The following is a 25,281-nucleotide window of genomic DNA, read 5'->3' as shown; positions in this document are numbered from 1 at the left end:
AGAAAGAAGGGACTGAGGGGGTGTAGGGCTGGCAGCACCTCACATCGCAGGGCTCCAGGGGGTGCCGGAGCCGGCCCTACGGGATCTGCTAAGGGGAAGAAAGTTCCAGGTAACTGTGCACAGAGGCGTGCACACACCTATAGTGGAATGGACATGAGCAACACATCTCTAAGAACATCAGTTACTGGTAAGTAACCTGGTTTTCTCCTGCTTGTAAATGCTGCCTGTCATGCTGGGAGGCAATCCCAGTGAGTGGTGGAGACTCCCAGTGAATCCATTGCTTTGGTGCGTCTCACACATCCCAAAAGTGCAGCTTTTGTCTGGCATTAAAATCTAGAGCTAGAAAAAACAGGGAGATCAAACTGTCTCCTTATGATGGAGGGATCTCTTTGCCCAGCCTCTGATCTAAGCCAGAGGCCCTTCCCAGTACACTGGTCTCCAGACAAGTTGGCTACTTCTACTCCCTCAAAACTGTACTTCCCAAGCGCATCTAAGAGAAAAAGCCAACATTCCTCTCTTAAGATCTCCAAGGACCGTACCTCAAGCCCTCCAGGTAGACAACTTCCTTGAAAAATCTGTGGTCTCCGATGACACCAGCAGCTTTGGCACCAGTTGATCTGCAACCCAGTACCTATGAAGCTGCTGGTTCCTCAGGTACTGAAGAAATTGTAAAGCCTAAGGACTCTTAAATATTGGTTGTTAGATCATCGATACCATCAAAGGAAAGGCTGTAAGAAGAGGTCTATCTCTTCTCATTCAGTACCGAAAAAGACTACTCAGGCCATGGACGTGGAACAGACAGTCTCTTGATACCACAGCAATTTTGATTTCCTTGGAACTTTGCTGTGTCCAAGATGCCTGACTCACCATTGCATTGTACCAGTCTGTTCTTGATGCTTAGGAACAACAGGTCTCCAGACACCCATCCGGTACTGACATACCTACCTCCTGTTTATTTTGGTTCTCCACCACTTCAGACCCATCAGACCACGGGGCAATTTCAGCTAATCATTTCAGAAGGCCAGAACATGTCTGTCGGCCTCTCTTGACACCGCCTCTTGTTCTGTTTATGGTGGTACTTTTGAGGAGAGTCTCCTGGCTCCAGTTCTCAGGATCTCCTAGAGAAGTCCAGAATACATTAGAGGATCTTCCTTTTGATAGCTCCAAACTGTTTGTGGAGACCACAGACAAGTAAGTCTTTATACATGTTAAAGGACTCCAGGACATTGCAGAGAACACAGACAAGTCTTTAGACTCATTAAAGGATTCACTGAGGATTTATACACTTACTGATAAAAGAAAATTTAGTAAGTCCCAGACAGCGCAGAGATCTTGCCCTGCTAAATTCTATAGCTCCTAGAGGCCGTATGAACACCAGTGCAAAAGGCAGAGGTTCCAAAGGAAAAATCTATCTTATGTACCAGTCTTTGATCTTGCAGCCTTTGGCCTCTAAGCACCAGTTTTGACTGGGTGCTAAAAGTTCTGGCTTACTATCCCGATCATACTGGCTGCAATATTTTGCCTGACTTTCTCCCTTTGGTGACTGCCTTTACCTCTTACAGCATGCTTCAGAAGTCTGTCACTACGGACAAGTGGATTTTGGAGATCATCTCCACAGGGTACTCCATCCACTTTACTTCCCTCTTGCCTTCCAACCCCCCTTCCCCAGCCCTCTTCAGGGACTCTTCTCATCCACACCTTCTAAGACAAGAAATAGACTCTCTCCTACTCTTGGGTGCTACAGAACCTGTTCCCATGCAACACAGAGAGAAGGGGTTTTATTCCAGATATTGCCTGGTTCCAAAAAAAGAATGGCAATTGGAGACCCATCCTCAACTTAAGGCTACTCAACACCTTTGTGAAGGCACAAAAATTCAAAATGATAACTTAGAGCACTAATTGTGCCATTGGAATGGTTCTCAGTCCTTGACCTTTAGGATGCATATTTCCATGCCTCTCTCCATCCCTCTCACAGAAGGTTTCTGTGTTTCACTTAGGTTCGGACCACTTTCAATACAGGGTGCTCCCTTTTGGCCTTTCATTGGCCCCAAGAGTCTTTTCAAAAGTTATGTCAGTAATAGTGGCACACTTCTGCAGAAAAGGGATTTCATGTTCCCTTACCTATATGACTGGCTTCTGAAAAGTTGCTGTCATGCAGAAGCTTTGCTGGCTACTCACAAGGCCATAGACATCTTCCTCGAACTTGGTCTATAACTGAACATTCAAAAAGACACCTTATCTACTGTACAAACACTGTAATTCTTTGGAGCTTATCTCAGTTTGATAGCAGCGACTTCCCAATGCACAGGTTTGTGGCCCTATCCAATATAGTTAACCCAATCCAGATCAGCTCACAGACTTGGGTCAGAAACTGTCTATAGCTGGTAGGCCATATGGCAGCTGGAACTTTTTTTATAGACTATGCAAGATTGCGAATGTGTTGTCTTCAGGCCTGGCTCAGGACAGTTTATTCACCAAGCAGAAACAAACTTCTATCCATCCCTTTGTGAAAGAATCCCTGAATTTATGGAAACCCACTCAGAACAGCGCAGGAGTCCCTTTTGCCCACCCTTCCCCAGTGGTACTTATTACATCCCTACTAGGTTGGGAAGCACATCTACATTCCCATTCAGCCCAGGGCGGGTGGAGACGTTTTGATGTCACTCTGCACATCAACTTGCTGGAGAGCTCAGGGCTGTCAGATATGCCTGACTCTAATTTCTACTCTTGATCAGGGCAGATACATAAAGGTCATGATGGACAACATGTCGTGCATGTTCTATGTCAACCAACGAGGAGCAAGATCCCCCTTCCTCTGCGCCAAAGCAGTCAAACTTCAGAATTGGTGCGTATGCAGTCCCAGCAACATCATAGTAGCTTATGTTAAGGGCAGTCAGAATGTGACTGCGGATACTCTTAGCAGACACTGCTCTCAAGGCTATGAGTGGGAAATAGATTCCATTCTACTTCACTGCATATTTTGGCAATGGGGCAACTACCAGATAGATCTGTTTGTCATAGCCAGAAACAAGAGAGGTGCACATTTCTTATCCAGAGGGGGCTGGGTCACCATTCCTTGGTTGTTGTCTTTTTCTTCAGTGGTCGCTGGGTCTGCTGTGTGTGTTCCCTCCAAGACTTCTAATATCCAAAGTTATGATCAAGATGATAAAAGACAAGGCCAGGATAATTCTAATGGTCAGATCCAGACAGATATGGGTCCTTTATCTCATACAGTTGGCTGCTTGCTCACCAATCATTCTCCAGACCATCCTTCATCTTCTCTTCCAAGACCATGGGAAAATCTTTCATCCCAGTCTCAAATTTCTTTGCCTCAAAGCATGACTGGATTAGAAACAACCTGTTCAGAAGAGGTAAAAAGAGTGTTGTCACGGAAAAAAAAGCATGCTACGTACTACACTTACTTGCAAAAATGTACAAGTGTTTGCCACTGATGTGACCTTAAGCACATTCCACCCACATCCTCATCACTGTCAGATGTACTGGACTATGTCCTAGAACTGAGAAACTTGGAACTGTCACTGAGCTCCATTAGGATCCACCTGGCAGCCATCATGGTTTTCTGTTCCCCAACAGAGGTTTATTCCGTGTTTGCTCACCCAACAACAATGAGGTTCCCTAGGGGACTCGGAAATCTATTTCTGTGAGTCAAACATCTTACTCCAATTTGGGATCTCAATTTGATTCTTAAATGCCTTACAGAACCACCTTTGAACCAGTTCAGTCCTGGTTCACCCCCTGTTCACTCCTCTATTTATCTATAAAACTAGCATTCCTGGTAGCCATCATGTCTGCTTGGCGTGGGGATATAGGGATCCTTATGGCATACCCCCCTTCACAATGTTTTTCAAAGATAAAGTTACATTATGATCACACCCCAAGAGTTTACCAAAAGTATTCTCAGAATTCCATATTAACTAGCCTGTTCACCTTCCAATCTTTGACCCTAAACTTCACCTGGATAAGGAAGAGTCACTGTTACACCCACTTGGTGTCAAGAGAGCCCTGGCCTTGTACCCTGACAGGACTAAATCTTTTAGAAAGTCTCCCAAATTATTTGTCTCCATTTTCAACAGATGTAAAGGGTCACCAATTTCCAAACAGATTGTCTAAGTGGATATCTGACTGTGTTAATTATTGCTACCAATCTAATGATCTCCAGATCATTCAAATATACAAATTCATTCAGTGAGATTTATTTCTATTTCAGTAGTATTTGTGAAAAATGTTCCTATCACTGAAATATGTGGAGCTGCAACTTGGACCTCTACACATACTTTTGCTGAGCATTATGCGGCAACCCATGACTCTACTTCTGATGCTGTGTTTGATTGTGTGTGCTTTCTTCAGATTTGGACTCTACTCCAAAGCTTCCTCCTTCTTAAGGGGAACTGCTTGGTAGTCACTTAGTGTGGAGCACCTATAACGATGCTATTTGAAGAAGAAGAGGTTACTTACCCTGTTTAATAATTCTAGTCCTTTGAGATGTGGGTTTCTAGGGTGGTGTACTATACACCTTCCTTCCCCTCTGCTTTGGCATTCTCTGCTGTGGAGCTTTGTGGTAGAGACGCTTAGGGCAGATTGCCCACGCAGTGCATATAACAGTGCAGTTCACGAGACTGAGTAACACACATTCGCGGAGTGAAGATACTGAATAAGTACCTCGTTTAGCTTTTTAAAAGATAGTTCAAAATGAGAAAAATGATGCAGCTGGGCTAGAGGCCAGGGAATAGAGAAGCCTGATGGCAAAGGAGGCAGGATATCGGGGGCGGAGGGCATGCTTTGGTTGCCTTTATAGCTAACACCTGTTCTATTTACTTTTAAAATATGGGGAGGGGAAGAGAAAAATGTTGTATTGTAAGATAAAATGAATATAGGGCTTTGTTCCTTTGGTGATCAAAACCCAGCCATACACTATACAGAGTTAGTGAATGGAAGTAATATCACAGAAGACCCAACAAGTCAATCAGAACTTGACTTGAATAATCAGATTGTGCATCTCATTCTCTACCTGGTGGCTCAGATTCTGTGTTAAGGAGGCTTACAAGGCAGAAGGGATGGTTTGTCCCAAAACTCAGTGCACTCAACTGGGCAGTGGTTGCCTTTTGATGAATAGACTTTCCAGACAGTGATCTGGGGTCTCTGCCATTCATATGTTGCTTTTGTTAGGTGGGAAATGAGCAAAGAATTGTCATAGCCAGACTTCTCTCTTTTCAACTGGATTTTGGGTTCTTTTTTTTTTTTTTTAAATGTCTGTTTCTCCAGACTGGAGTAAGAAATAATCTGCTTAGACTGTTTTCATATCCTAAAATTTTTTGTAGGATTTTCTTAAATCAAAATTAAACCCTCCCAAACAATTATCCCTTATCTTTCATGTCTTCTTCTAGGTTTGAATTTATTAGTTATTTCATTCCATTTTAATATTTGGGAGTTTTGCCGTCTTCTGCTTACCCTTGCCTAAACAATATTGAATTTTATGCTATTTTGAGCAGTACAGTAGAATATCTGAATAAAAACTCATTAGACTGCTATCATCATCCTGTCAAGGGCTTCTTACCAAGAAAAAGCTCTACTTTCAGGTTTGGCCATTGGTCTGCTAGAGAAAGAATGGAATCTAGTTAATATAGAGAATATCTGAAACCTAATTTACAGATAGAAAAATCTGTCTGATATGATGTCCAGAAACAATTGAAGGATGTCTCTTACTTGTTTTGTTTGCACACCTATGATTTTTCTTATGACCATGTTCTTCACTGAACACTATGCAGGTAATTCATACAACAATGTCAATGGGAAGTCCCTCTTATGTTACCCTGAAAGCCTATGCCAGTTGGTCTGCTGGAATAACCATCTTTTCTTTTTCCTCTTAGGAAATTTGCTACAGGATCCTATTGCTCCCACCAACTCCACATGTCAGCATTATGTCTGCAAAACTTGTAAAGGCAAGAAGATGATGATGAAACCATCATGTAGTTGGTGCAAAGACTATGAACAGTTTGAGGAAAATAAACAATTGAACATTCTAGTGAACTGCTATAAAAAGCTCTGTGAATACATAACACAGACTCCGTTGGCACGAGACATAATACAAGCAGTTGACTGTTCTGCAGATCTTTTGGCTTTGCTCAAAGATGGATCGCCACTCCATGAAGATACAGAAAAAACTTCTGATGCAGCCATGCCTTTGTGTTTGATACATTCCCCATTACCTTCAACCTCAGAACATACTAATGATCCTCAAGCTAGTTTTTCTTCAATACCTGAAAGCACACACAATATTGATATTCGAGGTTCAGTTATCAATGGGTTGCCCAATTGTAATGGGCTTTCAGTAGATAAACTTGGAGTAACTATTCCTTCTCCTGAACATGCAAATACAATTGATGTGTGTAGTACTGGAGAGTATATAAAAACTGAGGACATCTCTAGCACTCTTCAGCCTGTGTGTGACACAGTTTCTTCTAGTGACTTGTGTACAACAGGCCTTGACATCTGCAGTTTCAGTGAGGATATAAAACCTGGTGGCTCTCTTTTGCTTAGTGTTGAGGAAGTTCTCCGAAGCTTAGAAACTGCTTCAAACACTGAAGTATGTGGTTCTGATTTGCAGCCCAACTTGGAAGCCACCGTATCCAATGGTCCTTTCCTGCAGCTTTCTCCCCCACCTCTTAGCCATAATGTTTTCATGTCCACAGGTGCTTCTCCTCATGGAATCTCATGTACAGCAGCAACACCTAAGGTAGTTAAGTTGAACAGAAAGCGATCTCGATCAGAAAGTGACAGCGAAAAAGTTCAGCCACTACCCATTTCCAGCATCATCTGTGGCCCAACGTTGGGAGCATCAGCTCCAGTAACAGTGAAACAGGAAAACAAAATGTCTTTGCAGCCTGTAGCAACTGTACCCAATGGAGGCACTACTCCCAAAATAAGTAAAACTGTACTCCTGTCTAATAAAAGCATGAAAAAGAATCTAGAACATGTCCCCAAGAAATCTCACCCAAAAGCCAAACCTGGAATACTGAAAACAAAAGACAAAGCAAAGGAAAAGGTTGCTAGCTGTAATGTTATGCCAGGAAGTCCAACAAAAACTGCATACAAAAAGCCACAAGAAAAGAAAGGGTGTAAATGTGGTCGCGCCACCCAAAATCCAAGTGTTCTTACATGTCGTGGCCAACGCTGCCCTTGCTACTCTAACCGTAAAGCCTGCTTAGACTGTATATGCCGTGGCTGCCAAAACTCATATATGGCTAATGGGGAAAAGAAGCTGGAAGCATTTGCAGTGCCAGAAAAGGCCTTGGAACAGACTAGGCTTACTTTGGGCATTAATGTGACAAGCATTGTGCGCAGTGCCAGCACAAGCACCAGTGTAATTAATGTGACAGGGTCACCAGTAACTACATTTTTAGCTGCCAGTACACACGATGATAAAAGTTTGGATGAAGCTATAGACATGAGATATGACTGTTAAATCATTTTTTTGTCTTTTCCCTGCCCTTAGTAGGGGAACTGCTACAGTTTTAAGGCAGCTATGGTTCTGTTTAACTTGCCGAAGCTCCTGCATATAGATCACTTGTATCAAGTGTTTTTCATTGCTATGTTATGTGTGTTAGTGTCTGGGAAATAGTTTGCAGATAATGGAGGAGTTACCCTAAAACTATGTCTTTAGTTCTCTCAGCACCTCATAATTTGAGATCAGATGCTGATATAAATGGTTTTAATACAAGATGACCTTTGGCAAGGAACATATTAACCTCATTGTACCAGTTAATGTTTTGTGCGCAATTAAAGCTTCCGATTAAATGTAAGGAAGTGGTATCTAAACAGTCCATCAAAGATGTGCTAGTTTATGATGTGTAAAAGTAACTACCAATTACTTAGGGAGTCAGTGTTGCTAGCAAATGACATCCCTTTCCTGTTGAAAATACAGTATTAACTGAGGAATGCAGTCTTTGAATGACTCATCTCTTTTGATAATGAGCATTGGTTATCTAGCTCATGGAACAGTTTAAAAAAAATCTGTTATTTTATTGAAAGAGAAGTTGTCCTTCATTGGAATTGGCTAAGAAGTAACTCTGCTATCTCTAAGCAGAGGTCCTGAAATTCTGTCAGCTTGAGCCTCTGTGTAATCCTGTAATTCACTTTTTCTGAAAAGTATGCAGATAGACATGTGACTGGTGTATTTTATGCCCTCTGACACTAACTCCATTCATCTTTGACATGTTGCTGTTCACTTCATCATGAGAAGGGAAACAACACATAAGCAAAGAAGGGCCAAACACATGTAAACCCACTGATTTCAGTGGGAGTTGTATGTGGTATCTGAGAAGAATTTGACCCTAGGTCACAAATATAAAAAATAAATCTGCGCTGGTTACAATCCTTTTGTCCCACTAGTGCCCCACAATACATCCTAGTTTTTACAACCTTTACCACCATTCGTTTCTCTTTCCTTCTTCACTTAAAAAAAGTAAATGAAGTCAAAATTGTATTGTGATGCACTTGAGATCTATTTACCCTAGAAAAATGACCCATTGTTAATTGATTCCTCTCAGTCAGGACAGAGAACTGATGGGTATACAGGATCAAATTGTTTTCAGTACTCATTAGATAAAATATGCTAGACAGTTCATCCCACCAAATGTTCAGCTCACTCTTCTACATTTGGTATGCCCAACTGGTTGATTTCCAGTTAATCCCTGAAAATAAGGAAATAGTCCAAAGAAGGTTTTTTGCATTTTGCACATTACAGCAGTTTAAGATTTTTGTGCCGTTCTAAAGAAGTCAGACTTCCTCATGATGTAGGGACATCTCATCATTATATGGCACTGCACAAATAAAAGATGGACTGACTAAAATACAAAGCATTATCCTTCTAATTTAAAAGACAGTTACTATTATAACAGTATGTCAAAAGAGAAACAGTGCTAGAATTTTTCAAATTCCATTTTATGGCAGACATATTTTTATTAATTAAATGAAATCTCCAATTAATTGTGGTATAATGTTGAATATATTTTGATTGTGCACAAAGCATGTACAATGATGGTTACTCACCTGTCTAAGAAATAAGCAAAAGCATTTTGGACACAAATCAAATGACACCACCTTTTTTTTTTTTTTTTTTTTTTGGTAGTGTACCATGGTGTCATTTTCTGTGAACATGGTCAGATAATTTTTTTATTTTGTTTTGTATTTCCCCCCCGTCTTTTTTGTGGGGTGGGGGTAGGGTGGGGGGGTTAAAGCCATAGGAAGAAAAATGTGATGTATGTGTCCAGTCTGTACTATTTTGTTTTTGTTTTGCAAGAAGAGTTGAAAAATATTTTTGATAACGAGAGTAAATGGTGGAAAATGCTTCTTAGTATTCCTGTCTTTATTTGCCAACCCAAGTACCGAATTCTCTGTTTTTAACCCTCATGGGGTTTAATGATGTCCTATTAAAACATATTTAGTTAAATTTGTATGTGATGTTGTGTGTTGACCAAGAAGATCCTACCATTTTCTACTTTGGTGGTTTGACTTTGACCTACTCATGTAAATCTGTGTTTATTATTCCACTACATGTAAGTAAAGTAATCAAATGACAAACAGATTTTAGTGGAGTGAGATTGAGCAGCATAGGTAGTAATTTATGAACACTTCTGCAAAGCTGTAAGTTTTGCTGAGATTGTTCTTAGTACGTTTTTTAGTACTCTAAACTGTATACTTAAGTACACATTCCTCAGTGTGGCAGTAGTTTTTAATTATTTATATTTTACTGTTGCATTAAGTTTGGTTCCAGTAGTTGGAGATTTAGGTGAAGTGTTTTTGGAACCATTGATAGGAGACCCCTGATCATTAATGTAACATTGCTAATGGGTAAATTCAGGTTGTTTTAAAAACAAGTTTCCTTTTATGCTACCACGTTCTTGAAATGTGTATTAAAATGTAAATTGATTAATAAATGCTAGTTTTCTAATTCTATTTTCTAACTGCTGAGGGCATCAGTGTGGCACGTCTGAATGCTTTTTAGTTTTCAGAAGAAAATTATTTTTCTTCAGAATTTAAAGTTAGTTTTTGTTTCTTTTAATTTTCTGCCTCCCCTGTGTGTTGAGTAAATTAAGCAGAAAGAATTATGAGGTTGGTACAGTGAAATAATTGCATTGGTCCTGTCTTTCTAGAACCATTTAAAACAATGTAACTAGTAACTTAAATGGTCTTTATCTTCACACTCGCTGTTTTTTGCCTGTCTACACTAGTACTACAACTGTTATTACAAGTGACACTGCCCCAAGAGGTGGTACAATAGTGGGAAACCTTGAAGATTCTGCTAGTGTAGAGAAGACCACTTGGGACTACCCTGCATTTGGTAAGTATGCTGTTTCTCTCCTCAGATTTTTCTGAAGTAATGCACTAAATGTTCTTCAAATTCTGTAATTTTTAGAACTGCATAGGCAACAAAATGTAGCTGGTGAAGGATGAAGGTGAAAGATGACTATCCAGTATTTCTGATGTAAACTGCTTCTTAGCTGAGAGCATGCTGCACAAATTGGAAGATCAAAAACTTGCTTTTAGAAACTGGAGCAGTAACTTGTCTGTTCTTTTCTGGGATGTGTAATATTTTTCTTGGAAACCAGTTCGTATGGTACAAAATTAATGTGGTATACACATACCATCTGAATACAAGAGTGAGAACCCTTTTTCAAGGAATAGACACATTAAAACATTTTCCATGCTCCAAACTACTATTTATCTATAAACAAATATGTCCAAGTTGCAAGCATATCTAGTTTGGCTATACTTTCAATTTATTATTTTATTATAACAAAAGTGTGCTTCATGCTTTAAAGAAACATAAAGATAAATGTAAGACCCTTCCCTAATGATCTTACATTTATCTAATTGTAGACACACACCAAGAAGGTAACAAACAAATAGGGTAGATGAAGTAATAAGATGATATGCACGGACGCAGTTTGGGCATTTGCAGTAGTGGCGGGCCCCCGAAGCTCCAGAGTTCCAAGGACAGGAAGCACGGCTCCGTTAGAACACCTATACCAGCAAGGAGGGTGAGCACTTGGTACTATTCAGCTCAGTCCTGCCATCAGACCAAAGCACTCCACTCAGCCATTGGTACTGTTGTGTGCCTTAATCCAGCCATCAATACCGATGCAAGCAGATCAGCTTGGGGTGCCTGTGAAAGTGGTACCCTCAGTACCGAGCAAGCATTGGAGCCTGACATCTATAACACTTACAGTGTAGCCATCATTGTTGGTATTGTCGACTCCAGCTATGGCAACCTCAGCGATGACATTGGTACCAGGGACCTTTCTGGTACTGCAGGAGTTCTGGTACTTGAAGGACATCTCAGTGTTGAAGACCCAGAGTCCCCATTGTTGTGAGGTACCAAATGTCTCTCGGTACAGATACCTAAGTCTCTGAGTAACCATTCCGTGGCACAGGACTCTCCTCCAACCTCACTGGCTGCCCCCCCACACCACAGGGAGGATGTGGAGGAAGAGGACTCCCAATCAGTTTCCTTCATTTGTGAGAGGTATTTTTCTACATATCCCTTTGATAATCCACCTTTGTGCAGGAAGGACCGTGCAAGTCACCAAGGATGGTGGAACCAGCCTTGTATGCCACCCCTGCTTCCTTATGGACCCTCACAATGGTCATATTGGGATCTGTGGGCTGCCTAACAGCAATTTAACAGACCACCATGAGACTGGGGATTCACATTCTCCTATCCATCCATGACAGGAGTAGACATTTGAAGAGCAGGAGGCTAGGGCAGATGAGGAAGTCATCTCTGATATTCCTATTTCATCATCGTCACTGGATGAGGCAGTTATGTCTCCACCACCTTCCATGGCCAATGAGTTCAGGAATTAGAAGACTAGCTGATACCTTACAGATCCCTCTGGTGGAGGTCAAAGATCTGCAGTCCAAGCTGCTAGATATTTTGTAGTCAGCAACAACCCTCCAGAGTAGTGCTACTTATTGATAAGGCTATCCTGGATCCAGCTAAGATGGTATGACAGATGCTGGTCACTATTCAACCAATGAATGAAGTAGGCAGCACTTTTTGATAACTACCCCATATGATAAGGACCAAAAGCATCTGGATATCTTTGGACCAAAATCTTACTTGTTCACAACCATGAAGTTCCAGATCACAAACTATTAGGCAGTCACGCATGGTTAAACATAATTTTACTAACGCTAGGTCTACACTACCACTTACTTTGACATAATTTACGTCACTCGGGGTTAAGCTAGATGCTTTACAGACATATTACAAAGCCTGTCACTGCCCTTAGTTTAAGGCTAAGACTATAGATAACATGGATACAACAGATGGGGGAGCACAAGGAAATGGAAATAATTCTGGTCAGCATGAGAAGCAAGAGCACTCCTAGCACATCAGTTGCCGTAATCATTGCTAAGTTTTTTGTAGACATCACAGCAGAGAAGAGTTTCAAGGCGGACAGTATGGTCTCATTGTGGGTATTTGCAGGGAGTTCCTCCCATGCATGAGAGAGAGTGCAAAGGTGGTAAACTTGAATTCCATCTTAATGTGTTTTTGGTCTGACGTGTTATGTAACACTTAGCTGTACATTGCCCTGTACAGTGAGTAATATATGCTTAACAAATAAGTGTTTTAGCTTTAGTGAAGAGCTTACAGTGTACAGCACAAGAGAGCACCTTCATTTCTGTGTTGTGTTTGGGGTATTGTCTGTTTAGAGAAAGAAGGGGACATTTTGACACTATTTAAAAAAAAGAGTGAACTTAACTGTAGACCAGGCTTGATGGAACTCTTTAGATGTTCATTTAAACAGTTAATTTCAAAGCCTGGTAAAGTTAAGGGGTACAGAATAACTAATACAGAAATGACTGCTTGGAATTAACTTGATAATGACTATTGTGCAAGTTGCATGCAGTTTTATTATGTTTAAGCATTAGATGATAGACAGTTATTGCACATGGAGATTTTATAGAATTTGTATGGCAAGATAAGAATGAAACAAAATGCAGTCACCATATTTAATGAGTATGCACAATAACAATTTGCAAAAAGCCTTTTTATAGAAATTACCTTCTTGCAGTTACACATATGGAGGAAAAAAGGATCTTGAATTACAGTGTATAAAATAAAGCACTTTGCTTCAAGGAGGGATTTTTTTTTAAAAATCCCTAAGTGTCTAAAGACTGACCACGCTCCACTTAAATATTGACAGATACTAGTTTGTCTTCCATTTTTCTATTATGAAAGGTCTGAGATAACTAGTTTGTCCAACTTGTCTCCAGTTTCCGGGGGAGATAAAAATTCATCTGTTTCATAGTCCTCTTCAAATGATCTGCAAAGAGAGAAAAAAGATACTCTCAAAACAAAGCTTTTTCTACATATTTAATTTGGCCGTAACAATGTAATATTTTCAGATACAAATGTTAGCCATTTTATGACTAATATTATAATGCTACAATTAAGGATGTGATAAAACTACAGTATGAGAAAGCTCAAAGGAACTTTTATACAGCATTTTAATTGCTATTTGCAGTTCTGTTGCTCAAACTTTTACAGTTGATGCTGTTAATTTTTGCAATATCACCCACCAACACTAAGTCTTGAAATCAAAATTTTAAAATAAAGATGCAATAGCACAGAGTGCTGTTTTTGGAAGATTTAAATATGAATGTGTTTTCCTGGTTAAAATCTTGTGATGTCCTTTATATTGCAGTACAGGGAAATTGTGACTAAGTTCTCCTGTATGAGTGTTTTTACACAGAGCACTTCTGTCAGTTGTGTGCCTGTGGTCAGAGAACCTTCCTTTTCAGTGGTGATAGTTGGTGACCAGTCCTTTTCACCCTGGAGCCAAGGTTAGGAATAATCTCACCCTCTCTACTAGTCCCCAGTTCCTCTCTCTGGTGAAGCATTGAGGAACCCTCCTCCATGTGAGGATTTCTATTTTGTGAAACAGTTTAATATTTTAGGATTTTTATTCAATTACAAACACCCAAATTTCTGTTCTAAGGCAGTCATTTATTCAGCGCTGCCATTCTTGTTTCAACAGGTGTGCCTTTTGGCATTGATGGTGCCCATCAGACACCTCTGCCTTCAACATATAGGGAAATTTGTCTGGTCCTGAGAGACTGTAAAGCCAGACCATGGCCCCTTCTTATGGAGGAGGCCTTGGCTTTGACTCATTCAGAAACTACATGTGCTTCTGGAGAGTTTCAGCTTAAGTGATCCTTCAAAGCCCACTTAAGTGCTCAGAACCAAGACTGTTATCTCAGAAACCACACCACCGTGTCCCTCCAACTCCTAGTATTAGAGCTCAGGGGCTCTGAAAAGTCCCTTAGTTCCAAAAGGAGGAGCTCCAATAGAGCTCTAATAGGTAGATTTGAATGAGCCACTATATGGTCAGGCTGGTCAGTATCATGTTTAGCAGGAGGAGCTCCATCAGATCTTCCTGCTCACATGCATACGAAGGAAGCTCCTTTAGGTCCTTGGAGGTTCCACCTGAAGTTTCTGCATCCTCTTTGAAACTGAGCTCAGGGTGCCAGGCAATTTAAATTCTCTCCATGATCTTGGATCCCTTCATTACCAGAAGCAATCCCTGATGCTGAGAAAATCTTAAAACAGAGAGCTCTTTTGGCAGCAACCACATGGCTGCCTGGAACTTGTTCAGCTTCAATGGATCGTGCCTTTGTGTCAAGCTTGATGGCATGGAACTAAAAAGATTGCATTTGGTATTTTGTATGCTGATTATCTCTCTAGTGACTCAGATACAAACACAGGATCCCCATCGGCGTCATATGTGTCTGTCAGCCTCTTATTGCTACCAACCATGCCCAGTGGGCCCTCCCTAGGTTTACTGGTCCTATCTCACACTTGGCTGAATTGTCTGCAATGGATAGGCAAAGGAGTAAGATCTCTTCTGAGGAGAACATCCAAATCTTCTAAAGCGCAACAAGGGAAAGAGCCTGCTAAGAACTTTGACCTTCCTTTCTGCATTCTCCAATTTCCCCTGAGCTCCATCACCCTGACTCAGGCACTTGATGTGAGAGGGATGAGGGGGATGCACAAACTTCAGTCCATCCCCCGCCTTTCTCTGAGCTGATGAAAGCATGGCCTCTTTTGCATTCCTTCTGAGTGATGCTTGCATGTTTTTGGTAGATGATCATCAGGACAGCAACAGGCCAGGCTGCCCTCCCAAAAATGTCTCATAAGCTCTGATGTCTGAGAACTTCACAAGAACAGAACTGTCCTTCCAGTATGCAAGGGCTCATTAAAGCCTGCTGGAGAAGCCTGCCTTGGTTGTGTCTTGCTCCTAGGAATCAGATGTTTTGTATCAGGGACCTAGGGAGGGACTCCATCTCTTCCCCAGTACCCCCTCTTGACTTCCAAGATGGGTGGTGTCCACTTCCTTTTCATCTACTTGACAGCATTGAGCAACTTTGAGGCCATAGGGCTGTCTGCTCTGGATGAAAGTCATGTCATTTATAGTTTATCTCAGAAGCTAAAATGTTTCGGGAAGGGCTAGCAACACTCACTCAAGGCACTCTGAGATCTGGCCTGCCGAGGCGAGAGCTCCAGTCTCTGCTGCTTCCCTTCATGGCCTGGCATGGCCTGGCTAAGCCATTCTAGAATTTCTGCTAAAGCTTAGGCCAAGGCTCTGGACTGCCACCGTGAGGAATCTGACCACTTCAATTCACAAAAGATGAGGTATTCAAGGAGCTGATTGTGGCAAAGACAATAGCTTAGGCTGCTTGCTCTAGGACAGTCCTCTACTAAGAAATAGCCTACTTTCAAGTTGGCCCTCAGCCATCCTCTGATTGAGATGTGGTTTGAGAATGTAAGTATAGGTCATGTGGGCAATAAAGGAGATCTCAGCAGAGTTCTTCCTCCAGTTCAACTGCTTTGACCACTGGAGGAATAGCTTAAAAGAAAAAACACTGGAAAGGATGCCTTCTCAAATTGTTTGTGCCACTGTTTCCAAGCATGGCAGGCTATCTTTTTGGACCAATGGGTTAGACTGCAAAACAGGTCTATGCTGTGCAGTGTGGAGCCAAGACAAAACCCCAACCTCCCTTCTCCATCCCTTTTTCAGGTGAAAGAGGAGGTTTTGACTTTACCAGAAGTAGGTGTGCAACTGTCTATCCCCCAAGAAAAATGTGGCCCATACCCCACTTTGGAGCTCTACAAATGAAACACATCACAAAATCATAAAGTTCTGCATGGGTTCTCTAGGGGATGTATTTTCCACACTAAACCCTCAGAACTGGTTCAGGGCACTGACCCTGTGAGAGACACACTGCCACAGGAGGTACCTGAGGTTCATGCTGGGCAGCAACCATCCCAGTACAAGATGCTGCCTCAGGCTATCAACAGCCTGGCCAGGCTGTTCAAGTTGTTATTTCAGCACTTTGGCGCTCCAGCCAGGTACCAGGCCTCAATTTGTGAGGTGCTGTACAAACACAGAACAAAAAGACACTCTCTGGCCAAAGAGCTTACAAACTAACTACCGGCTCACCTGCTTTATCCCTGCCTACACATCTCACTGAGCCTCATCTTCAGAGGGGGCAACACACACTCTTCAGCAAACATCTTCCCTCTTCCAAATTCTGGCTGAGGATCAGCAAAGACAAACCTACTCTCTAGTCTACATACATCTTAACCCTGATAAGAATGGCCAGCCTCTTTTGGAAGCTGGTTTCTGTCTTTCAGAAGACAGGAGGATAGTCCTTATTCAGTGTTCCTTGCTATGTAGAAGGCACTGGCCAAGGAATGCCCTTTCTCAGGGTTCTCTAGTTAATAGCAACATGTTCTTTTTCACTCCTTACACAAAACTCAGGAGGAGACCTATTCGGAGTTGATGGGATCAGGTATGTAACCAGCCTGAGATTCTCTGGACATGATAGTATGACCTCCACTAGACAAACTCACTTAAAGAAGTGTGCCTTTACTTGAGGTCTGTAGGGTAAATCCATGGAGCATGGTCCATACTTTTAGTCACTACTTTCTTAAGCCAGCTTCTAAAACGGAACTGAGTGTGGGCAATCTGACATTCTAAACATTTAAATAGCACAGCTCCTCATCCCGCTTGCTTTTGGAGGACATTACTAGCTACTCTGCTACAGCAGGGCTCCATGAAGGCATTTTCATGAAGGAAGAAACAAAGGGAGATTACTTTTCACAACTCCTTTTCTCCAAATGTTGGCCATCCATATTTTCTGTCTACAGCACTGGTTTGAGCTGAGATCACCATTACTAAGAGTGACCTTTCAGATCCCTAGGAACAATGGAGTAGGTGATGTGTGGTGATATGCTGCTCCCCGCTGAGGGCTCCATGACTTGGTTTGTCTCCCGATGATTCAGTGACCATTACCAATATTTCACCTCAGGGGTATTTGTTTCCAGTTCCAGGAGCTGTTAGAACAGATGGCTGCATCTAGGAATGACCACTCTACTAGAGAATTCAGTCTTAGACATCTACAAGTCTAAGCAGAAAGACAGGATTTCCCTCCAGATAATGAAGAACTTGATCTGGCTTGACTCTGGAATCAATCTCTTTATTCTGGTGTAGAGAGGATGTGAAAGCAGTCACAAAACAAAAAAAAGGAAGAAAAACCCACAACAACTGTGTGCACACACAACAAATGCAAAAATGGAGACGCTGATAGCTGTGAATATAAATCAGAAACTAGGCATTGTATAAAATTGGTAAGGGACGCAAAAGGACACTATGGAGAGCAGAGTTAAGGACAAAAAGGAGTTTTTCAAGTATGTTAGGAACAAAAGGTTCAATGGTATTGCTCCATTACTAAATGAAAATGGTAACATTGTCAGTAATGTAGAAAAGGCAGAAGTGTTCAATAAATATTTTTGTTGTATATTTGGGGAAAAGCTGATGTAGTCATGTCATATGATGGTGAAATAATTACCAATTCAGCAATAACTCAGGAGGATGTTAAACAGTAGTTACTAAGGATAGATAATTTTTAAAGTAGCAGGTCCATATAATTTGCATATTAGAGTTTTTAAAGAGTTGGCCAGCGAGCTCTCTACACCATTGTATTGCTTTTCAATACATCTTGGAACACTGGAGAAGTTCCAGAGGACTGGATGTAAGATAATGTTCCATAATTTCAAAAGGATAAATGGGATGACCCAGATAATGATACGACTATTAACCCCTCTGTAGTCATGGAACAAAAGATGGTGGGCTTAGGGGGTTACAGACGGTTGTAATAAGCAGTGTCTTCATTTAAGTCCATGATTTTTAGTGTCTAACAGAGTTATAAATTTAAGCTCCCAGGCTCATCTTTTGAAGGTGTTGTGCAGGTTTCCTTTGACGTTGAGGACTGAGAGGTCAGACACAGTGATTGCTTTATGAAAAATGTTCACCCACAGGTGATATGATGTTTTTGTCTTTCATCATTTTTCTGTGTGAGTTCATTCGAGAACATAGTGATTTGTCTGGTTTCACCCACGTTGTTGTTGGGGCATTTTGTACCCATTTTGCCAGGCATGTGTAGGGCCTGTAGTTTTGAAAGGTGTCTTGGGGGGGCAAGGAGGGGTGGTATTGATCATCACAGCACTGGAGATATGTCTGCAGGTTTTGCATCTGTTGTTATGGCTGGAGCTGGTGCCACTTTAAGTTGGTGGGTCCTGGTCTGTAAGGAGCTTGCTTCTGATGATGAGCTTAGTGTGGTTGGAGAGTTGCATGAAGACCAGAAGAGGGGATTCAGGAAAGATTTATTTCAGGATGGGATCCCCAGCAAGTATAGGTTGTAATTGTTTAACAATACCTCATGTGGGTTCTAGTGCAGGATAATAAATGACAACTAGAGGTGTGGGGTCGGAGGGCTTTTTTTCCCCATATTGAAGCAGGTTGTCTCAAGGTATTTGGATGGCCTGATCCATGGCGCGATCTACTTCTCTGGAGGAATGTCCATGTTTGGTGAAAGTAGTTTTAAGTATGTTAAGGTGTATATCCCAGCCTTCCTCCACAGAGCATATTCTGTGGTTTTTGAGTACCTGGCTGGAAATAACCAATTTCTTGGTGTGATTACTGGATCTGTGGAGCTAAGTGTGGTGATCCGTGGACTTCTTATATAGTTGTCTGTAGGGATCCCTTGCTGAAGCTGATCATTGTATCCAGGAAGTTGATACGAGTGTGGGAATGTTCCAGAGAGAGCTTAATGGACAGGTGGTTGAAGTTGTAGTGGAAATCTATGAAGGAGTTTAAGCTATGTGTCCAGAGGATGAAAATATTGACGTATCTGAGGTATATCATTAGTTTCGAGGTGCATATGTTCATAAATTCTTCTTCAAAGTGGCCCATGAAAAGTTAGGCATAATTGCGGAGAGCCTTTCCTAGTACCCATGGTTTGAGCAAAGTGTTTTTCGTTGAATGTAGAATTGTTATGGGTGAGGATGAAATGGACACATAGACAATGTATTTGGGGTGGTGGGTTGTCCAATACTTAGATATTTGAGGCAGGCAGCTATGCTGTCATGGTGAGGGATGTTGGTATACAGGAGGTGACATCCATGGTGGCAAGGATGTTCTGAAGGAGTTAATATTGCAGTCAGTTGTATCTTAGAAGAAGCTGGTCCTTGGTGTGGTGATTGGTTTGAGGATGGTTTCTATGAGTCCTGCTATTCCTTCAGTAAGTGTGCCATGCCCACATGTGATGGGTCTGTCTGGGTTCCCTTGTTTGTGTATTGTGGAAAGCATATAACTGGTCCTTGGATTGGGTTCATGGGGGATGAGGTGGTAGCGTTTCTCTTGAATTGGTTGGGGAAGTATCTGATAATATATTTAAATTCCTGGGTGAATTCTGGTATGGGATCTTCCTTGAGTTCTTTATAGTAGGTGGTGTTGGAGAGTTGTCAGTTGGCCCCATTAATGCAGTCATCACAGTTCAGCACTACACTGGCACCCCCTTCGTCTGTTCATTTGATCACTATCTGGTGGTTGGATATCAGGGACTGTATAGTTGTCCTCTTGGCAGTGGAGAGGTTGTGGTGGATGTGAAGTTTAAGTATTTGGGGTTTTTTTTTTCCTGAAGTAATCAATGCAATGATCAAATGCATGGTTTCATCCACTGTGGGTTTCCAGTCAGATGATGGTTTTTTCTTATGACTGTCAGTGGGGCCATGGTAGTTGTGGGTGGTGTCCTCATTGTTGTGAAATAATTCTTTGTCCCCAAAGGAAACCTGCACAACACCTTCAAAAGATGAGCCTGGGAGCTTAAATTCATAACTTTGCTAGACATTGAAATCATGGTCTTAATAAATATACTGGTTTTATGGCTTATTACAACAATCTGTAACCCACTAACCCCACTTTTTGTCCTATGAGTACAGAGGTGTTAATTGGTCACTTCACCTTGAATGGTCTCTTATAATATGCATTACTTCCTTACGCTAAACAATCTGTTTCATCTTATATTTAACTGTGATGCTCTGAGTACATTTCCCAGACCTGAAGAGGAGTTCCTAGAAGCTCAGAAGCTTCTCTCTTTCACCTACAGATGTTGAGCCAATAAAAGATGATATCTCACCCACCTCATCACTCATCTAGACTGACATTTCACTTTTGACAATCATCCTGCTGATGATTGGTTATGCCCTTTAGATCATAATTGCCATCTTCTAGTAATACTTCAAGGTCTTGTTTTCTATCTGCCTTGCACTTCTATATTAGCACTGTAATACATATATACTTTTATTCTGAAACAAATGATGAAGATTATCTACATTTTTTACCTTCTAACATTCGCTGTAAATATCTGCCAGTTTAACTGAAGTAGGCAAATGCTCCACTTCTCTCCCTTTGTGGCCCAGTTTAAGGCAGTTTTTACATATACAAAATTTGTGGGATTACTGAATGTAAGATAGCTGCACAAATGCCAACACCTACCCTTCTTGCAACTGCTCATTTCCAGATTCTTCAGCAACAAGAAGCTCGTATTCCTCTGCAGCATACCTGTCCCAGTCCGAGGGCTCAGGTCCATCATTTTCAATATCCTAAACAAATTGGACAAGCACATTAAATAGGAATGTCCTTACTGATCTACAGACTTGTTTTGCAAAAGCTTCTCACCTATCTACAAGCATGTGCATTTCTGCAACACTTATTGCTGGGGTTTGAAAATGCCTTAAGGAAAATATCTTAGTCAAAGAAAAACACTTTAAATTATGGATCTGTCAAGTTCTTTAAACAAAGGCCTGAGTAAACATATACGTTTTGTATTAGGCTGTAAAAGTCAGACACAGGTAGAACACTCTGCCAACCATCTTGAACAATGACATTCCAGAATTGTCAAGCAAGAATAACTGCAAATCTGAACTGCTCTGGCAGGGCATATTGTAAGAAGGGAACTTTCCCTAGTGACTGGGTCCCAGGCTATTCCAGGCTTCAAAAAAATTTGACATCACTTTGAATTGCACCCACAACCAAGCAGGCAGCTTTTGCAAAGCCTGGTGCACAGGGGCAATAAGCTCAGAGAGCTCCTTGCTGTGTATGAGGTGGGCCATGCCTTTTACACCAGCTGAGCTTTTCAAGAGACCTACAGTGCTGGCCCCAAGTAGCATGGCAGCAGCCTGGCCTGGAAATAACAAAGTCCTCAGTCACTCTGGTACAATTCCTTTCCCTCCTGGTGGGCACTGCCTTCAGAGGTTGTGCAAACATACAAGAGACAATACAGAGGGGAAGGAATTCAAACTGTCTGACTGATAATGAAGTGCCCAAAACAGACACTTTTGTGTTAGATTAGAGCAGTGTTTCTCAATTGGTGTTCCGTGGGAACACTGTTAGGGTTCCGCGAGCAGTTGTTCTCCGCGCTGCCGAAAAAGGGAAGATGTCTCGGATTTTCCGGCGGAGGGTATCCAGTGTAAGTGTAATTTAAGTGAGAAATGCTGACCTTTGCTTATTTCGACATTTGAAGACTGCTAAGAGTTTGGGGGGTTCCGCAAATTATTTATGGAGTTCAAAAGGGTTCCATGGCCAAATTTAATTGAGAAACACTGGATTAGAGGGAAGCATCTCCTCTTACTATAGTTAAGGTTAGGAAGCCCTTTCTGTTTAAAGGACAACTCCAATATAAAATCTGCAGTTACTTGGATTGCCTTGACATTAGGTGTGTGTGATAGGGTGAATTTGGGGTCATTTGATCAGTAGGTGCTGAGATACAAGACTCCCTCCCAACCCCATCCCTGAAAACAGTTTTTCTTGGGGTTGACAATTTCTACCAACGATCTAGACCCAGACACTGTTAATGTGAACTCCAACCCTTGGCAGATACCGGAAGAGAAATTGTGAAGGCATGTTGCTAAAATCTGCCTGTCAACGCCTTTTTTTTTAATTTTGGGGGAAATGTAGTCGGCCTATAGCAGAAAATTCAGAAGGCGCTAAATGAAACACGTGCTCGCCATGGACAGCGAAGATGAGGAACACAATGAGTGGCATGGCTACCTGCTTGCCTGTCAGTCCAGCAAACCAACATTCTCCCAGCAATGAGCAGGGAGACTGGTAACCTTGGCCTTATACCCAAACCCTGTACATAAATGGGCTACATTTGAAGTCTCTGTTGCCAGAGACTGGGTGTGATGGATAGATTTCCTATCAAAAAGCTGCATTGGACAAGACCAGCATGTCTGTCTTCAAGGATCCATAATAATTCAGCAGTTCCCAGCCTACTCCTTAGGGGCTGCACTGGCAGATGAGAATGTGAATTGGTCCTGTGAGCCAGACCCAACCCATGGCCAGCTGTTGGACACTGTTGAGTTTGTTTCAGGCCCACACAGAACTTGTTTCCTACAGCACACTGTTTTGTTCAGTTTAGTTTATCCCCCGTCCTCTTTCCAGATCTGCCACTTTGCTCTATATAACATGCCAAACTTCACTGTCCCTAAAAATGGTTTTTGGGCAGCAACGTTTGCAGACCCTGCTTTATACCTTCTGTATTGCGAAGGGATCCCGCTGTTCATTGTCCAGGTACTTTTCTAAGTTAAAGAAGGTGTTGTAGAATACATGAGCCATTCTGCATCTCTTCAGATCTCGCAGAGTCACCCTTCCTGCAGAAAGACCACATGTTATTTTAGTAACAAATTCTTAATTAATGAGTGATCGGACCCATTCAGCATAGTTCTTGTCTAATGTAGGGTAACACAACTAGTGTGTGTGTTGTTTTTTTCAGGCTGCCGGTGCCCATTTGTTAAACAAAGAGATCTGTGTCTATCTTGGATCAAGGGTAAGGAGGAATCTCATGTGGTTATTTTGCATCCTGCTTTGTATATGCAGATTTCACACAGCATTCATGCCTGTGTCTAAAAGAGCAAATCTTGAGCTCTACGGTGAACAGATAGCAAGTGTGAAAAGTCAGGATGGGAGTAGGCGGTAATAGGCACCTCTATAAGTCAAAGCCCCAAGTAGCGGGACTGTCCCTATAAAATGTGTTGTCCCTATGGATGCTCCATGTTAGGTGACTCCCAAGCAGTACCTTGATTACGGAGAAGGTGCAGAGGAGATGAGTTGAGAGAACAGCCTCACCTACGGCTGTATCTGATCTGGAGATATGAATGACAGCGTAATGCTGTGAAAAGATGTGCACAGATGACCAAGTGGCGGCTTTGCAAGTATCTGTAATAGGTATGTTTTTAAGCAATGCTACCTAATGGATTTAGCTCTGGTGGAATGGGCCATCACCTGAGGATGAGGGTGCACTTCAGAAATCTTGTAACATGCTCAGATGCATCCTGAGATCCATTTTAGATAAGTCTGTATGTATAGAGTGAGAAAACCCCTTCATTCTCTCTGCAATGTAAGAGGCTAGGAAAGGATCTGAAGGGTTTGATCCTGATGAGATGTAAGAAGAGCCCTTCCTTTCTAGATAGAGTACGCAGACTGGCCTCTTCCCTTGAAGCATGAGATCTGGGGTAAAAAACTGGTAGTTGAATGTCCTGGTTGATGTAAAAGTCTGATAAGACTTTAGACAGGAAGCAAGAATGAAAACAAAGTGTCACCTTGTTTCAGTAAAACTCCATGTATGATGGATCAGCCGTAAGAGCTCCCAACTCATTTATCCTTGTGGATGAAATAAAGGCTATGAGGAATGCATCTTAGGATAAATGAAGAAAAACTATACACAGGTTCTAAGGGTTTTTTCCTCAAAGCATTGAGAATTAAATACTTCCCAAGGTGAATTGGGCCGTCTTATATGAGGAAAGGGGTTGGTCAGTCCCTTCAGGAATCTTGTAGTAGTAGCATGCACAAAAACCGAAAACCTTAAGCTGTAATGATAAGTAGGTGGACTTTAAATTTAAAAATTTAGGTTTATCATTCAGTTCTATTAAATAGTCAACACAATAGAGAAGTGACCCTGGAACTGGACGTGACTACTGTGCACTCCAAAGTTGGAAACACTTCCATTTTTGCAACTAGGTTTTCTTTGTCACTGGTTTCCTATTGTTCAACAGCACTGACTGCACCTTGAGAGGTCTGTCACCAGAGGGAGGAGAAGAGGTGACTTCAGAGCTAGGTGATTCAGATTCAGAAACCATATCTGTCTCAGCCTTGTTGTGACTATGGTGATAACCACTGCTTTTTCTCCTTTTTCAGCTTGTTCAAGACACCGAGGAGGAGAGGTGCATAATAGGATACAAAGGAGTGAGGAAGACATTTTCGTGGCAGCTCTGACCAAGTCCTTTCCTCAAACAGAAGTGTCGGCATTTTGTGTTGGATGGTGTTGCAAAGAGGTCCATCGCTGGTGAGCTCTAGGTGAGACAGATTTTCTGAACGATAGGCTCACTCAGCTCCTACTTGTGGTCCTGGCAGAAATATACGCTCATAGTGTCTGCTAAGGTGTCCTACAGGGTAGAACGCTGAGATGTCAATTTGGTGGATTAGACACCAATGTCAGAGCTTTCTTGCCTCTGTGCATAAGGATTGGAGTCTTTGCTCCTTCTTGGTGGTTGATATAGTACAGTGTCACCCCGTCATCTGTCATGACCCTTACAGAGTGACCCTTGATCCCGGGCAGGAAGTGAAGGGATGTATATTGGACTGGCTGAGCTCAAGAGAGTTGATTTGAAGCAATAATTCCCAAGGAGTCCATTTGCCCTCTTCTGTGGTGGTGATCCTTGAGGGAGGTGGGTGCAAAACCTGGGTCCTGACATAAACCTTGTGAGGGTCCCTCTGCTTAGTGAGAGAGAGTGCTAGATTCCCTAACAGTCACTCGTTTATATAGGTTGTGCTTCTTGAGTATATAGATGGT

General features: G+C 41.8%; 2 protein-coding genes across 2 annotated transcripts in view; one reads left to right on the top strand and one right to left on the bottom strand.

The window, feature by feature from the left end:
• MSL2 (MSL complex subunit 2) overlaps nucleotides 1–9,956 on the top strand; it is a 38,596-nt gene extending 28,640 nt beyond the window's left edge. The window contains exon 2 of the mRNA XM_067538788.1: nucleotides 5,889–9,956. Coding sequence (XP_067394889.1) covers nucleotides 5,889–7,483 — 1,595 coding nt within the window. The 3' untranslated portion in view covers nucleotides 7,484–9,956. The remainder of the gene's footprint in view (nucleotides 1–5,888) is intronic.
• Nucleotides 9,957–12,922: 2,966 nt separating this feature from the next.
• The window catches only part of PPP2R3A (protein phosphatase 2 regulatory subunit B''alpha), a 129,929-nt gene continuing 117,570 nt past the window's right edge, over nucleotides 12,923–25,281 (bottom strand). Inside the window, exons 12-14 of the mRNA XM_067538787.1 lie at nucleotides 22,965–23,083; nucleotides 20,928–21,034; nucleotides 12,923–13,352 (exon numbers count right to left, since the gene is read on the bottom strand). Coding sequence (XP_067394888.1) covers nucleotides 13,259–13,352; nucleotides 20,928–21,034; nucleotides 22,965–23,083 — 320 coding nt within the window. The 3' untranslated portion in view covers nucleotides 12,923–13,258. The remainder of the gene's footprint in view (nucleotides 13,353–20,927; nucleotides 21,035–22,964; nucleotides 23,084–25,281) is intronic.

Source organism: Emydura macquarii, unplaced genomic scaffold (assembly GCF_026122565.2).
Source record: "Emydura macquarii macquarii isolate MOO-44397 ecotype Brisbane River unplaced genomic scaffold, CSIRO-AGI_Emac_v2 contig_499, whole genome shotgun sequence".
NCBI classification, from domain to species: Eukaryota; Metazoa; Chordata; order Testudines; family Chelidae; genus Emydura; species Emydura macquarii.
The sequence above is the reverse complement of the archived record's forward strand: the minus strand, read 5'-3'. Positions and strand labels throughout refer to the sequence as shown.